The 16,038-nt window shown below is 39.9% G+C and overlaps 1 protein-coding gene across 1 annotated transcript in view; it reads left to right on the forward strand.

The window, feature by feature from the left end:
• Window positions 1-16,038, forward strand: part of IGSF10 (immunoglobulin superfamily member 10) — a 51,923-nt gene that overhangs the window by 21,575 nt on the left and 14,310 nt on the right. The window contains exon 5 of the mRNA XM_026497294.4: window positions 9,941-10,331. Coding sequence (XP_026353079.2) covers window positions 9,941-10,331 — 391 coding nt within the window. The remainder of the gene's footprint in view (window positions 1-9,940; window positions 10,332-16,038) is intronic.

Raw genomic sequence — 16,038 nt, forward strand, 5'->3', positions numbered from 1 at the left:
ACAACCCCCTGTGATTCATCCAACTGAGGTACCCCAGGTCTATCCCCTGTGTGGGCTGTGTGCACCCTCCTGTTGTGGCTTGTATGCACTGGTGGCTGGGGCAGGCTTCCAGTGTGGCTGGCAGTGAGGTCTGGTTGTGACTGCTGCAGGCACTCTAGTGTATGGGACTCACCATAGGGGTTTACTTGCGGAGAAATTGCTCCCACCAGAACTGGGCCAGTGAGATAGAAAGGAAGTTAAAAGAAATGTGCCCACCATCACGTCTGTTCCCAAAGAATGTTACAGCAGGTCCCTGCCCCTCTGGCACATGCTGTAAAATTTATCTCCTTTATGTGTAACCCAGGCATTTGTCAAACTGCCTCTGCCCTGGGACTTGAACAAGTGAGATTACATGCACATTTTTTAAGAGCAGAGTCTCAATTTCTTATTGCCTTCCCAGACATAAGCCCCACTGGTTTTCAAAGTCAGACATTAGGTCTTCCCAGTGCAAGACCACCCCTGGGCTCAGAAGTCCAATCCAATGTGAGTTTGAGCCCCTGATTCCTCAGGAAGGGTCTCTATGGTTATGATACCACCCCCCACCCCCACCCCTTATGGGTCATCACACTGGGATCATGGATCTTAACCACGTTTTCACCCCTCTTACCCATGGTGATATGGTTTTCCCTTTATATACTCAATTGTGTAAGGTAATTTCTGCAAGTCTTCCATTTGTTCTAGTTATTTTATAAATAGTTGTAGTTCTGGTTTGTCCATGGAAGGAAGTAAGCTCAGAATCTTCCTATTTTACCATCTTGATCCCCAAGACACATATGATTGCTGTTCCAAAGCTCCTCCTAAAATAGATACAACATAATAAAACAAGTCAGCAATAACATAATAAAAGATAAAATGCCAGTGTTCATAGAGCATTTTGACATCATACCAGCTTTGCATAATGCAAAAGGATTCAGTCTGGGCATGTCTTAGTCTGGCTTAATCAGGCATTGTTTGGAATATATGTTTTCAAAGAATTAGATGTAATACAACCTCTTCATGAAATCCCCACACATATTTATTCTCTTCACCACATTTTCACAAATATTGAGAACACTGAGTTTGAGATTGCACTCCCAGGTAATATTTAGGTCAAAGCTTTTGTATGTTGTCAGTTTTCCTTTACTTGTTGGGGGACGTAGCATTCCAGAAAACCATTCTTCAACAAAGGTGGTATCTTAGGCCAAATCAGGAAAAAAGAAAAGAAAAGAAAAGAAATCATTGTCGGGCAACTGGGTGGCTCAGTTGGTTAAGCATCTCCTTTTGGCTTGAGTCATGATCCCAGGGTCCTAGGATCAAGCCCAACAGGCTCCCTGCTCAGTGAGGAGCCTGCTTCTCCCTCTGCCTGCCACTCCCCCTGCTTGTGCTCTCTCTCTGCCATATAAATAAATAAAATCTTAAAAAAAAAAAGAAATCATTGTTTTTACTAGCATTTCTTTCTCTTTTCTTTTTGGGAGAAGGTGTATGTTCAAGTAATAAGTGGAGAAGAAACGAGAATACCCCCGTGCTATTGAAATATTCAAAAAATTATTTTAATTTTAATATAAAATCAAAGTCATAGTCCTCACAAGAACCAAAAAGTGGAAAACATCCTAAATATCCACCACTGATAAGTGGATAAGCAAAATATGTTATATGTACACATGGAATATTGTTCTGCAATAAAAAGGAATGAAGGGCTAATAATTCTACAATAGGAACGGATATTAAAAATAGGCAAATTAAAAAAAGGCAAGACACAAGAGGCTACATACTGTGTGACTCCATTTACATTAAATGTCCAGAATATGCAAATCTACAGAAACAAAGTAAATTAGTGGTCTTCTAGGGCTAGGCAGAAGGAAGGGAATGACTGCCAATGACAGTAGCTTTGATTTGGCGTGATGAAAACTTTCTAAATTTAGTGGAGATGGTTGCACCACTGTTAATGCACTAAAAAAAATTTAATGTATACTCTAAAGAGGTGAATTTTATGGCCTATGAATTAATCTCAACATTGTTAGAGATGTGACAGATAAATTCAATATATTGCTTTCTTTCTCTTTGTTTTTTATAATTTTTATTTTGTTATATTAGTCACCATACAGTACATCCCCACCTTTTGATGCAATGTTCCATGATTCATTATTTGCGTATAACACCCAGTGCACCATGCAATATGCGCCCTCCTTGATACCCATCACCGGCCTATCCCAATCCCCCACCCCCTCTGAAGCCCTCAGTTTGTTTCCCAGAGTCCTCTGAAGCCCTAGGTTTGTTTCCCAGAGTCCACAGTCTCTCATGGTTCATTCCCCCTTCCGTTTACCCCCCCTTCATTCTCCCCTTCCTTCTCCTACCGATCTTCCTGCTATTTCTTATGTTTCATAAATGAGTGAAACCATATGATAATTGTCTTTCTCTGCCTGACTTATTTCACTTAGCATAATCTCCTCCAGTCCTGTCCATGTTGCTGCAAATGTTGGGTAATCATTCTTTCTGATGGCTGAGTAATATTCCATTGTATATATGGACCACAGCTTCTCAATCCAGTCATCTGTTGAAGGGCATCTCGGCTCCTTCCACAATTTAGCTATTGTGCACAATGCTGCTATAAACATTGGGGTGCATATGGCCCTTCTCTTCACTACGTCAGTATCTTTGGGGTAAATACCCAGTAGCGCAATGACTGGATCATAGGGTAGCTCAATTTTTAACTTTTTAAGGGACCTCCACGCTGTTTTCCAAAGTGGCTGTACCAACTTGCATTCCCACCAACAGTGTAAGAGGGATCCACTTCACAACCTCTCCGACATTTGTTGTTTCCTGCCTTGTCAATTTTTGCCAATCTAACTGATGTAAGGTGGTATCTTAGTGTGGTTTTGATTTGAATTTCCCTGATGGCTAATGGTTTTGAACATTTTTTCATCTGTCTTTTAGCCATTTGTATGTCTTCATTGGAAAAGTGTCTGTTCATATCTTCTGCCCATTTTTTAAAGATTTTTTTTATTATGTTAGTCACCATACAGTACATACCTGGTTTTTGATGGAAAGTTCGATGATTCCTTAGTTGCGTATAGCACCCAGTGCACCATGCAGTACGTGCCCTCCTTACTACCCATCACCGGTCTATCCCATTCCCCCACCCCCTCCCCTCTGAGGTCCTCAGTTTTTCTCAGAGTCCATAGTCTCTCATGATTCATTCCCCCTTCTGATTACCCCCCTTTCTTTATCCCTTTCTTCCCCTACCGATCTTCCTAGTTCTTATGTTCCATAGATGAGAGAAATCGTATGATAATTGTCTTTCTCTGCTTGACTTATTTCACTTAGCATTATCTCCTCCAGTGCCGTCCATGTTGTAGCAAATGTTGAGAATTCATTCTTTCTGATAGCTGAGTAATATTCCATTGTATATATGGACCACAACTTCTTAATCCAGTCATCTGTTGAAGGGCATCTCAGTTACTTCCACGATTTAGCTATTGTGGCCAATGCTGCTATGAACATTGGGGTGCATATGGCCCTTCTCTTCACTACATCTGTATCTTTGGCGTAAATACCCAGTAGTGCAATGGCTGGGTCATAGGGTAGCTCAATTTTTAACTTTTTAAGGGACCTCCACACTGTTTTTCAGAGTGGCTGTACCAACTTGCATTCCCACCAACAATGTAGGAGGGATCCCCTTTCTCCACATCCTCTCCAACAATTGTTGTTTCTTGCCTTGTCTATTTTTGCCATTCTAACTGGCGTAAGGTGGTATCTCAGTGTGGTTTTGATTTGAATTTCCCTGATGGCTAATGATTTTGAACATTTTTTCATGTGTCTGTTAGCCATTTGTATGTCTTCATTGGAAAAGTGTCTGTTCATATCTTCTGCCCATTTTTTGATTTGTTTATTTGTTTCTCGTGTATTGAGTTTGAAAAGTTCTTTGTAGATCTTGGATACTAGTCTTTTATCTGTAGTGTCATTTGCAAATATATTCTCCCATTCCGTGGGCTGCCTCTTAGTTTTTTTGACTGTTTCCTTGGCTGTGCAGAAGCTTTTTATCTTGATGAAGTCCCATAAGTTCATTTTATCTTTTGTTTCTCTTGCCTTTGGGGATGTGTCATGAAAAAAGTTGCTGTGGCCGATCTCGTAGAGGTTGCTGCCTATGTTCTCCTCTAGAATTTTGATGGATTCCTATCTCACATCGAGGTCTTTCATCCATTTGGAGTTTATCTTTGTGTATGGTGTGAAAGAGTGGTCAAGTTTCATTCTTTTGCATGTAGCTGTCCAATTTTCCCAGCACCATTTATTGAAGATACTGTCTTTTTTCCACTGGATGTTTTTTCCTGCTTTGTCAAAGATTAGTTGTCCAAAGAGCCAAGGGTCCATTTCTGGGTTCTCTATTCTGTTCCATTGGTCTATGTGTCTGTTTTTGTGCCAGTACCATGCTGTTTTTGTGATCACAGCTTTGTACTATAGCTTGAAATCCAGCAACGTGATGCCCCCAGCTTTGTTTTTCCTTTTCAACAATTCCTTGGCGATTCGGGGCCTTTTCTGGTTCCACACATATTTAAGGGCTGTTTTTTCCAGTTCTTTGAGAAATGTCATTGGTATTTTGATCGGGATGGCATTGAAAGTATAGATTGGTCTGGGTAGCATGGACATTTTAACTATGTTAATTCTTCCGATCCATGAGCATGGAATGTTTTTCCATCTTTTTGTGTCTTCTTCAATGTCTTTCAAAGGTGATTTGTAGTTTCTAGAATATACATCCTTTACGTCTCTGGTTAAGTTAATTCCGAGATAATGTATGATTTTTGGTGCTATTGTAAATGGAATGGATTCCCTAATTTCTCTTTCTTCAGTCTCATTGTGTATAGAAATGCAACTGATTTCTGAGCATTGATTTTGTATCCTGCCACATTACTGAATTGCTCTATAAGTTCTAGTAGTTTGGGGGTGGAGTCTTTTGGGTTTTCTATATAGAGTATCATGTCATCTGCCAAGAGAGACAGTTTGACTTCTTCTTTACCAGTCTGGATACCTTTTATCCCTTTTTGTTGTCTGATTGCTGTTGCAAGGACTTCTAGTATGATGTTGAATAATAAGGGCGAGAGTGGGCATCCTTGTCGTGTGCCTGATCTTAAGGGAAATGCTTTCAGCTTTTCCCCATTGAGAATATTTGCTGTAGGCTTTTCATAGATGGTTTTTATGAAATTGAGGAATGTGCCCTCTATCCCTACACTCTGAAGGGTTTTAATCAGGAAAGGATGCTGTACTTTGTCAAATGCTTTTTCTGCATCAATCGAGAGGATCATATGGTTCTTGACCCTTTTCTTGTCGATATGATCTATCACACTGATCGATTTGCGTATGTTGAACCACCCTTGCATCCCAGGGATGAATCCGACTTGGTCTTGATGGATAATCTTTTTAATGTACTGTCGGATCCTATTAGCTAGGATCTTGTTGAGAATTTTGGCACCCGTATTCATCAGGGAAATCGGTCTGTAATTCTCCATTTTGATGGGTCTTTGCCTGGTTTGGGGATCAAGGTAATACTGGCCTCATAGAATGAGTTTGGTAATTTTCCTTCTGTTTCTATTTTTTGAAAGAGCTTCAGGAGAATAGGTATTATTTCTTCTTTGAATGTTTGGTAGAATTCCCTGGGGAATCCGTCAGGCCCTGGACTCTTGTTTTAGGGGAGGTTTTTGATCACTGCTTCAATCTCTTCATAATAATCGGTCTGTTTAAATAATCAATTCCTTCCTGTTTCAGTCTTGGTAGTTTATAGGTTTCCAGGAAGGCATCCATTTCTTCCAGGTTGTTTAATTTATTGGCATAAAGCTGTTGATAAAAGTTTCTCTTCATCCCTTCTATTTCATTGGTGTTGGTTGTGATCTCTCCCCTTTCATTCATAATTTTATTAATTTGGGTCCTTTCTCTATTCTTTTGAATAAGTCTGGCCAGTGGCTTATTGATCTTATTTATTCTTTCAAAGAACCAGCTTCTAGTTCTGTTGATCTGCTCTACTGTGCTCCTGATTTCTAATTTATTGATCTCTGCTCTAATCTTGATCACCTGCTTTCTTGTGCGTGCGTTAAGCCTGTTCTTCTGTTCCAGCTCCAGCTTCTTGAGAATATAAAAACTGCATTTTAGATTTTTCTATTCTTTTGAGTGAGGCTTGGATGGCTATGTATTTTCCCCTTAAGACTGCCTTTGCAGTGTCCCATGGTTTTGGACCATTGTGTTTTCATTCTTGTTGGTCTCCATAAATTGTTTAAATTGATTTTTAATTTCCTGGTTTACCCAATCATTCTTGAGCAGGATGGTTCTTAGTTTCCAAGTGTTTGAGTTATTTCCAAATTTTTCCTTGTGATTGAGTTCCAATTTCAAAGTGTTGTGGTCTGAGAATATGTAGGGAATAATCTCAGTCTTTTGGTATTGTTTGAGACCTGTTTTGTGACCCACTATATGGTCTATTCTGGAGAAAGTTCCATGTGCATTCGAAAAGAATGAGTATTCTGTTGTTCTAGGGTGTAGTGTTCTGTATATATCTTTGAGATTCATCTGGTCTAGTATATCATTCAAAGCTCTTGTTTCTTTGTTGATTCTCTGCTTAGGTGATCTGTCTATTGCTGATAGTGGAGTGTTGAGGTCCCCTACTATTAATGTATTTTTATCTTATGTCTTTTTATTCTGGTTAAGAGTTGGCTTGTGTATCTTGCTGCTCCCCTGTTGGGGGCATAGATATTTATAATTGTCAAATCCACTTGTTGGATACATCCTTTAAGAATAATGTAGTGTCCTTCTGTATCTCTAACTACAGTCTTTAGTTTAAAATCCAATCTGTCTGATATGAGAATTGCTACCCCAGCTTTCTTTTGAGGTCCACTGGCATGAAAAATGGTTTTCCATCCCTTCACTTTCAGTCTGGATGTGTCTTTATGTTCAAGATGAGTCTCTTGTAGACAGCAAATGGATGGGTCATGTCTTTTTATCCAATCTGCAACCCTGTGGCATTTATGGGAGCATTTAGGCCATTCACACTGAGAGTGATTATTGAGAGATATGATTTTAATGATATCATGTTGCCTGTGAAGTCTTTGCTTCTATAGATTGTAAATTTCTGTTCTGTATCACTCTTGGGGCCTTTTTACTTTTATAGAACCCCCCTTAATATCTCATGTAGGGCTGGTTTGGTGGTTACAAATTCCTTCAGTTTCTGCAGATCCTGGAAGGTCCTTATCTCTCCATGAATTCTGAATGACAGCCTTGCTGGATAAAGGATCCTTGGCTGCATGTTCTTCTCAGATAGAGCTTTGAAAATACCCTGCCAACCCTTCCTAGCCTGCCAGGTCTCTGTAGACAGGTCTGATGTTATTCTGATATTTTCCCCTCTATACGTAAGGATTTTCTTTCCCCTGGCCACTTTCTTTTTTTATTTAAAACACTTTTTTAAAAAAGATTTTATTTATTTATTTGACAGAGAGAGAGAGCCAGCGAGAGAGGGAGCACAAGCAGGGGGAGTGGGAGAGGAAGAAGCAGGTTCCCAGTGGAGGAGCCCAATGTGGGGCTCGATCCCACAACACCAGAATCATGCCCTGAGCCAAAGGCAGACACTTAACGACTGAGCCACCCAGGCGCCCTGTCCCCTGGCCACTTTCAATACTGTATCCTTGGATCTAATATTTGCAAATTGCACTATGATGTGACATGGTGTAGGTCTGTTCTCATTGACCTTGGGAGGGGTCCTCTCTGCCTCTTGGACACGAATGCTTGTTTCCTTTGCCAGATTAGGGAAGTTCTCTGCTATAATTTGTTCAAATATGTCTTCTAGACCTCTCTCTTTCTCCATTCCCTTGGGGATGCCAATGCTTCTGACATTGGAACGTTTCATTGAGTCAGTAATCTACATTCTTGAGATTGGATTTTTTTTGAGCCAAGTTTCTGTTTTAGCTTTCTCTTCTACCATCCCATCCTCCAATTCACTAATTCGTTCTTCTGCCTCATTTACCCTGGTTGTCAGAGCGTCTAGTTTAGACTGCATTTGATTCATAGCATTTTTAATTTCTGCCAGATTTGCTCTCATTTCTGCCCTTAGAGATTCTATATTCTCGTTAATATTTTTGTTAATATTTTTTTCAAGTCTACACATCATCTTGACCATTGTTACTCTGAACTCCATTTCTGACAATTTGGTTATATCCATATCCATCACTTCTGTGGCAGAGGCCACCGTCTCTGTGTCCTTTCTTTGCTTAGGGTTCCTCCTCCTTATTCTGATGAGAGGTCATGGGGATGCACAGAGCCCAAATTATTGACCAAGACCCAGGCAGTGTGCACTTGTTTTATAGGGACCTTAGGGATGTGGGCTTCTTGATTTTTCAGACTGCCTTCTGGGGGAGGGGCCTGCCACGCTGATACTCAGGCAACCCTGTTTGGGTAGAGTCTCCCTGTTCCCTGCGAGGGGGGAATGGGGATGGGCACAGTGTGAGCTGGTATTTCGGTGCTTTTGTTCTCTGGTGGCTTTCCCTGGTGGTTTTCTGTGACTCTTCTGAGAGTCAGAGCAGCAGTGGCCATATCCTAGCCTCTGTCTCAGAACAGAGAGATCACCGTCCGCTCTCCACTGAGCTCTCTTGGCCACTTTAACTCTGTTTCCGTCGGTGCTGCTAAAAACCCTGCAGCATCCCGGCACATCTCTGTCTTTTGTGCTTCTGACACAGCCAGCTGACCCAGGTTCCTGTGCGCGTTCCCAAGCTCTCTGTTTCAGTGTGGTTCGCGTGCACTCCAGAGCGCTGGTTTTCAGTCTAGTCACGTGCGTGCTCCCGAGCTCTCGGTTTCAGTCTAGTTCGAGTGAGCACTCTGGAGCTCCGGTTTTCAGTCTGGTCGCACATGCGTTCCCAGGCTCATGGTCTCAGTCTGCTCTTTCACGGGTGCCGGTCCGTGAGTCCTCCCGCTCCCCAGCGCAAGTGGCTACTGCTTCCCCCCGCGCCTGAGCGCATCGGCTCCCTCCCCCTTCCATTTATCTTCTGATATCTGTGCGCGGATTCACGGCTCCCTGCTTCATACCTCAATACTCAGCGCTGGAGATGTTCATTTGTAGAGATCCAGATGTATCTTCCTGCGTCTCAGGCTGATTCTGTGGATGTTCAGGATGGTCTGGTAGATATCCAGCTTGACTCAGGGGACCAGCTGAGAGAGGGGTCCTCTACTCCTCCACCATCTTTTCTCCTCCTTGCAGAAAGTGGTCGATTTTCTGTTCATAGAGTTTCTGCTACTCTTTTCTTCATTCTCCAGTTGCGTTCATAGGTATTCAGAATGGTTTGGTAGCTCTCTAGCTGAATTCCTGGGACCAGATGAGCTTTAGGTCTCCTGCTTCTCTGCCATCTTGGAACTGGAACCTCAATATATTGCTTTCTTATGAAAAATTCAGGTTCCAGAAATCTTAAATTTACTTGAAATATCAAGATAATTTTTAAAAACTTGTTACGGAAATTTTCAATCACATACAAAAGTAAAAAGAATAGTATAATAAATCCCAACATATCCTCATCCAGGTTCAATAGTTATCAAGACATAACAGGTCTTGTTTCACCTGGACTTTTACCCAGTACTTCACTGCATTGTTTTGAAAGAAGTAAGATATCTTAATGTTTTATCTGTGCATACTTCATATATGTCTCAAAGTTAAGGAATCTTTAAAAAATAACCACAAAATTAATCTATAAATTTTAGCAATAACTCCTTAAAATTATCATGAGTATTCTAATTTCCCTGATATGCTATTTAATTTGCAACTAATTTGTTTGAATTAGAATTCAAATAGATACATATGTTGCATCAGATTAATGCCAACGTGTTTTATTATTGATCCACTTTTCCCTTTTGTGACAATTCCTTTGACAAACTAAATGTTTGGCTGTTTTTTCTTTATTCTTAGGTCTTAAAAATGAGCTATAACAAAATCCGAAAACTTCAGAAAGATACTTTTTATGGCCTCAGGAGCTTGACACGATTGCATATGGACCACAACAATATTGAGTTTATAAACCCAGAGGTTTTTTATGGACTCACCTTTCTCCGACTGGTGCACTTGGAAGGAAATCAGCTCACTAAGCTCCATCCAGATACATTTGTCTCTTTGAAATACCTCCAGATATTTAAAACATCTTTTGTTAAGTACCTGTACTTGTCTGATAACTTCCTGAGCTCCCTCCCTCAAGAGATGATTTCTAATATGCCTGATTTGGAAAGCCTTTATCTTCATGGGAACCCATGGACCTGTGATTGCCATTTAAAATGGTTGTCTGACTGGATACAGGAAAAACCAGGTATATATGCTATTTATTTCTTTGTCCTAATTAGAGGAAATCTGCCTGGAGGTTTTTACCAGTAAGTGGGGAGGCCAAGGTAGTTTAGCTGGAGAGAAAACAGACACTAAATAATAACTTAGAGGTAATGAATTCTCTTTAATGAATTACATGTGTCTTGTTTCATGTCAACTATCCAATCATCACTTCTGGCAAAATTAGGAAATAAGGAATGTTTGTGTGTGTTACTCTTCTTTACTTATAGTGAGCCACAAAAACCCTTTCCTTTTCTTATCTTCCTTTCAGTCATTCAGTCAACACCCATTTTTTTTTTTTTTTTTTTTTTTGAGTTCTAGTCAAGATTCTTTGCTTGGTGATAGAACTATCAAGAGCACTGTCTCTGCTCTAACCATGCCTCTGGTGGGTTACAGATAAGCAAACAGATAATCAGAGTGTGAAATGTGCTTTGATGGGGAAAGTAAAATTTGCCATGAAGAGGGCAAGAGCTATTCAGTCAACAAGTAGTTACTATAAACCTACTATGAACAAGAGATCACAACACAAATTGAAGCATTAAGGGTCTCAATGACTACTTAATTACACCTATAGACAACAATAGACACCACCTTAGTGCTCCAAGAGCAAATATTTTAGGCAAATATGCTGAACACATAAAAGGACAATAAGGCTATAAATGAACAACATCAAAATACTTGCACTGAAGATTTAGTTCCATAGGAGCTCAGAGTCAGTAAAAATTTACTTCTGCCTTGATTAAAAAGGAGGGAAATTGGACTGGGCCATACAAGATACATCAAAGGGAAAAGAAGGAATACGAGAGCTAGCAGGGACTTAACATGTACTGAGTTTGTGGTTGACATCGTGCTAGATGCTTTCTATTTAATCCTCACAATAATCCTCCATTTACAGACGAAGAAACTAAGGCTTAGGAAATTTGGGTGTTTGGGGTAGTCATTTAGACCCTTTAATGCTTCAATTTTCTCACCTGTAACATAGGGGTAGTAATAATTGGAAAGAATAATTAATACATACACACTGCTCAGCACAGTGTATAACACAAAGCAAGCACTCAATAAATATGAAGCGTTATCATTATTTTCATTGCCACCCACCCAGGTCACACAGCTAGAAAGTAGAAAAGCAGATATTCAAAAGTTGAAACCTTTCTCTAAAATGTATTTGGGGTGGAGAAACTGCTTTGTACATGAAGATAGAACAAGCTGCCTGAAGAGGGTAATGAATAGCCCAATTTGCCTGGCATAGGCTCAATATAGACTAGCAGGGTAATTTGAAATCCACCGTAAGGAGCACTGAATGCCAGGCTATCATGACTGTGCTTTATCCTATAAAGCAAAGAGATCTTATAGTGAAAGCTTTGAACACAGAGATGCTTTTTGGGGATGGTCAATTTATGAGCAGCGGACAGGAAGGACTGGAATAGGGAGAAACGAGCCCAGCGATGAAGTGTTCAGGGTTTGTGTCTGAGGAATGATAGATTGAACTACGAGGTGACCACACCTGAATGTAGCTTCACAGACCCCAAAAGATTGAGTGGGGGTTTGTCAGTACTTTCAAATGCCAGGGAGAGATAAAGAAGAATGAGGAATGAGAAAGAACTACTGCGTTTCCATGTGGTTGCTAGCCGGAGCACAGAGGGAGAACAGTGAGCACATGAAGAAAGTTTATCTGAGAAATGTAGCAGTGGGGGGCGGGGGGAAATGATGCCCACCAGGAAAGAACTACACACCCAGAGAGAAAATTATTGTGTATTCCGTTCCTACAAGGTATCAAACCTACTTGCCATTTTGCTAATTATATGTTCTGGTAATAAAATCAGGCTACTGTATATTGTTAGAAGCTAATATTTTAAGTAGAATATGCCATGACTGTAAGATACCCAGTTATTTTATACACTAAAGAATAATAAAAAGAAGTCAAAGAATGGGCAAATTATAATGCACAGGCCAATTACAGCCCTCCACAAGGCTTGTGTGAATAGAGTTTTATTGGAAGACCGTCATGCCTAGGTCTGTGGCTGCTTTGTTGCTACAGTGTATGGTCCAGTAGCTATGTCAGAGACCTATAGTCCATAAACCTAAAATCTTTACTATCTGGCCCTTTACATAAAAAGTTTGCTGATCTTGGCCTACAGAACACAGCCTGAGCTCCGTAGCCTAATAGCTCCTCGCCTAGCCTCAGCCTCGTTTCCTTCCTTTCCAATCCTCAGCACCCCCTACCATCCCAGACACACTTTTCACTGTTTCACTGTCTCATCCCTGTGGCCTTCCTGCTTGGAGCACTTCTCCTCCTTTTCCGCCTGATAGGCTCCCAAGTAGCCTGCAAACTCTGCTCAGCACCCACCCCTTCTGGGAAGCTTGGTGCTCTTCCATTCACCCCATCTGTAGTTCAGTATAGTTGACCCTTGAACAATATGTTGATCCCCAACACAGTTGAAAAGTCTATGTAACTTTTGACTCCCTCAAAACTTAACCACCAATAGCCTACTATTGACTGAAAGCCGTACTGGTAATATATATGGCCAATTAACTCATATTTTATATTTTATATGTATTTTATATTCTTATAATAAAGCTAGAGAAAAAGGTTACTGAGACAATCATAAGGAAAACACATTTACAGTACAGAACTGTATTTATCAATACGGTAAATTTACATCATCTGCTTACAAGATAAATTGTGTCAGTACCTATATCAATAATGTCTCATATGATACAAAACGCTGTAGATATTATATGTATTACTAATGCTAGACATCAAAAATGAAAAGATAATGTTAAAAAGAAATTCACATTTTATATTCATGCATTGATAATGAAGCAACAATATGATTGCTTTATGGTAGCCTGGCCTATACACTAAGGAATGAATCATTATAAAATTTCTATGGGTATACAGTTTTAGTCTTATTCATAATACAATTTTGGAAACTTTTTTTTTAAATCACTTACCTGTGTTGATAGGCTGATAATGCAGTTTCTCCAATTTCAAGAGTGTGGCATACTGTACATCAACGTAATTCTTTGAAAGAAAAGTTATGAGACAGTAAGTAAACTAACACATTAATTTGATGTTAAATATCACTCATTGCATGCCTATGTAAGGAAATGTTATCCACTTCCATACAAGTCTGGCACCCGATATTCTGCATTATGAAAACCGAGGCAATAATACAAAAACATCTCACACAGTTCTTACTATACAGCTATTGGATTTTCACGCAAACACATGCACGATAGGTAAGTTTATTAATTCTACAGCATGATAATTACTTACCGTTGATTATGAGGAAGTGGATCATCATTAGGTCTTCGTCCTCATCATCTTCACATTGGATAGGTGAGGGAGGAAGAGGAGGCATTGGTCTTGCTGTCAAAGAAGCGGAGGAGGTGGAAGGGGAGGCAGGGGAGGCATGTACACTCAGTGTAACTTTACAGTAATTCATTGTCACTTCTGTCAGACTTTTTGCTCTGTTATGTTTCTAAAAATGTCTCTATACAGTACCAATCTTTCTTCCACCATTTGCCTTAGTTTCAGTGCCCATTTCACAGAAGGGTCCATGTCATAAAGCAAGTCAAATGCAGTCTTGAATAATAGGAACCCTTCTGCCAGACTGTCTGATGTCCATTTGTTTTCTGGCACTGCTTTTTCTGTGTTTTCTCCTCATTAGGCACTAGTTTGGAAGCATTGATCTCCATCAAGTCATCTGTTAATTTCTCTGGTGTGGTGTCTATTAGCCCTAGAATTTCTCCAAGATCCATATCTTAAAGTCCTTTACCACCATCTCCCTGACTCCCCTCCCCCACCCCCCTGGTTATGATTTAATATCGTACCTTTGTAGTAGTAGTTATACTGCTACCTAGAGTAGTAGGATAGGATAGTAGTACGGTACGTACTGCAGTTCATTTTAGGCAGTTATGATTTAATATTGTATCTTTGCTTACATTTTTCTCAACATACCATCTTTGTGTGTATAAGTTTTGATAAATTTTAACTTTCTATAATGGATTTGTGCATATTTTATGCATTCATGACACACTGTTTTAAAAAGCTTTTTCAATGTTTCTAGGCTATGTGGTTTCTCTGCAAGGTTTTTCAAATCGTCACAAACCTCCAAAATATTTTCCAGTATATTTATTGAAGAAATTCACATCTAAGTGGACCCACACAGTTCACACCTGTGTTGTTCAAGGGCCACATATAATCATTTCCCCACTTTCAGTTTACCCACAATTCCATTATTGAATGGAACACATTTTATTGTATTTATTGTCTTCTGCCTTTCCTATCTTATGTCTGATTTATTTATACCTAGCTCTTAGAATGTGCCTAGAACATAGTAGGTACTCAATTTTTGTTAAGCTAAGCTTTGATTAATTAACCATTTTGATGGTGAATACAAATGAGTCCCTCACCCACCTATGATCTTAATATGTCCCCAAATTGTGTATGTATGTATGTATGTATACACACACACACACACACACACACACACACACACATATATTATTAGCAAAACCCATTAGGGCTAACATCTTACAGTCATGTTTAAATAATTATGTGTTCTCCTTTGGGCTGAGATCCCTTAATGATAAACCTGTAAAACTCATGAATGAGTCACATCAACTTCTGCTTGGACATTTTTTCATCCATTCTAAGAGATGTGACTGTTCCTCACGTCTTCAGCTGCTTCACCTCACATGTGCTAGACAATCCTTTTGCACGTATTTCAGTAGTTCAGTGTAACACAGCTTTACTATTTGTGTGTATCTTCCCTGGTTAGGTTCCACAAAGCTCGTTGTCTTGTTTCTCTATAAAATAAGGATTTGTGGCTATTTCTTTGATAAACATTTGTTTAACTAATATTAAATTTATATCTAGCTTTGGTTTCTAGGCCTTTCTACCTACCTAATAACTTCTTGTTTTAGTGCCAAAGCATAGTATAATCTTAAGACAAACACTTTATTTTTATATTTTTAAAGATGCTATTTATTTTAGAGGGGGAGGGGCAGAGGTAGAGAATATCAAGCAGACTCTGTGCTGAGCACAGAGCCTAAAGCAGGGCTCAATTTCATGACCCTGAGATCAGGACTTGAGGTGAAACCAAGAGTCGGACACCTAACCGACTGAGCCACCCAGGCACCCCTTAAAATGTTTATATTAAGTGGCAAACTTAATATATGTAGTACCAACAGTGCATGTAACTCAGTTAAAGAGAAAATAATGTAATTAACTCAGATAGTGTTCCATGTGTGATAGCAGAAGCCATTAGCAAGACTGACAGCTGCTCGGTTGCTACTGTAAAACACTTTCGATTTTAAGACACATCTCAAGTTACAAGTTAAAATGTGCAGAAATATGACCTTAGAATTATGCCTGTCTGCCCACCTTCATCCCTCCCTCCAATCTTTCCTGAGCATCCACTGGCTGGGGCCGGGGACATACAGATAAACAAGTATGGACGTTATAGTCTTGTGGGAAGACAGGTAAGTAGACAAGTCATTCTAATAGTGGATGGGTGAGGAGAAGTGAAAGGTATAAGGAGAACATAAAGCAGAAAGCCCACCCAGAAGTGGTGTTGTGACTGGGTCCTGAAGGATGCAAGTAGTTAGACATTGATGGAAGAGGGCGAGTCAGATGGCAAATGATGGGAAGTAGAAGGAGAAGCATATTCCAGAGCCCAATAAGG

This window comes from Ursus arctos, unplaced genomic scaffold, assembly GCF_023065955.2.
Source record: "Ursus arctos isolate Adak ecotype North America unplaced genomic scaffold, UrsArc2.0 scaffold_20, whole genome shotgun sequence".
Classification (NCBI taxonomy): domain Eukaryota; kingdom Metazoa; phylum Chordata; class Mammalia; order Carnivora; family Ursidae; genus Ursus; species Ursus arctos.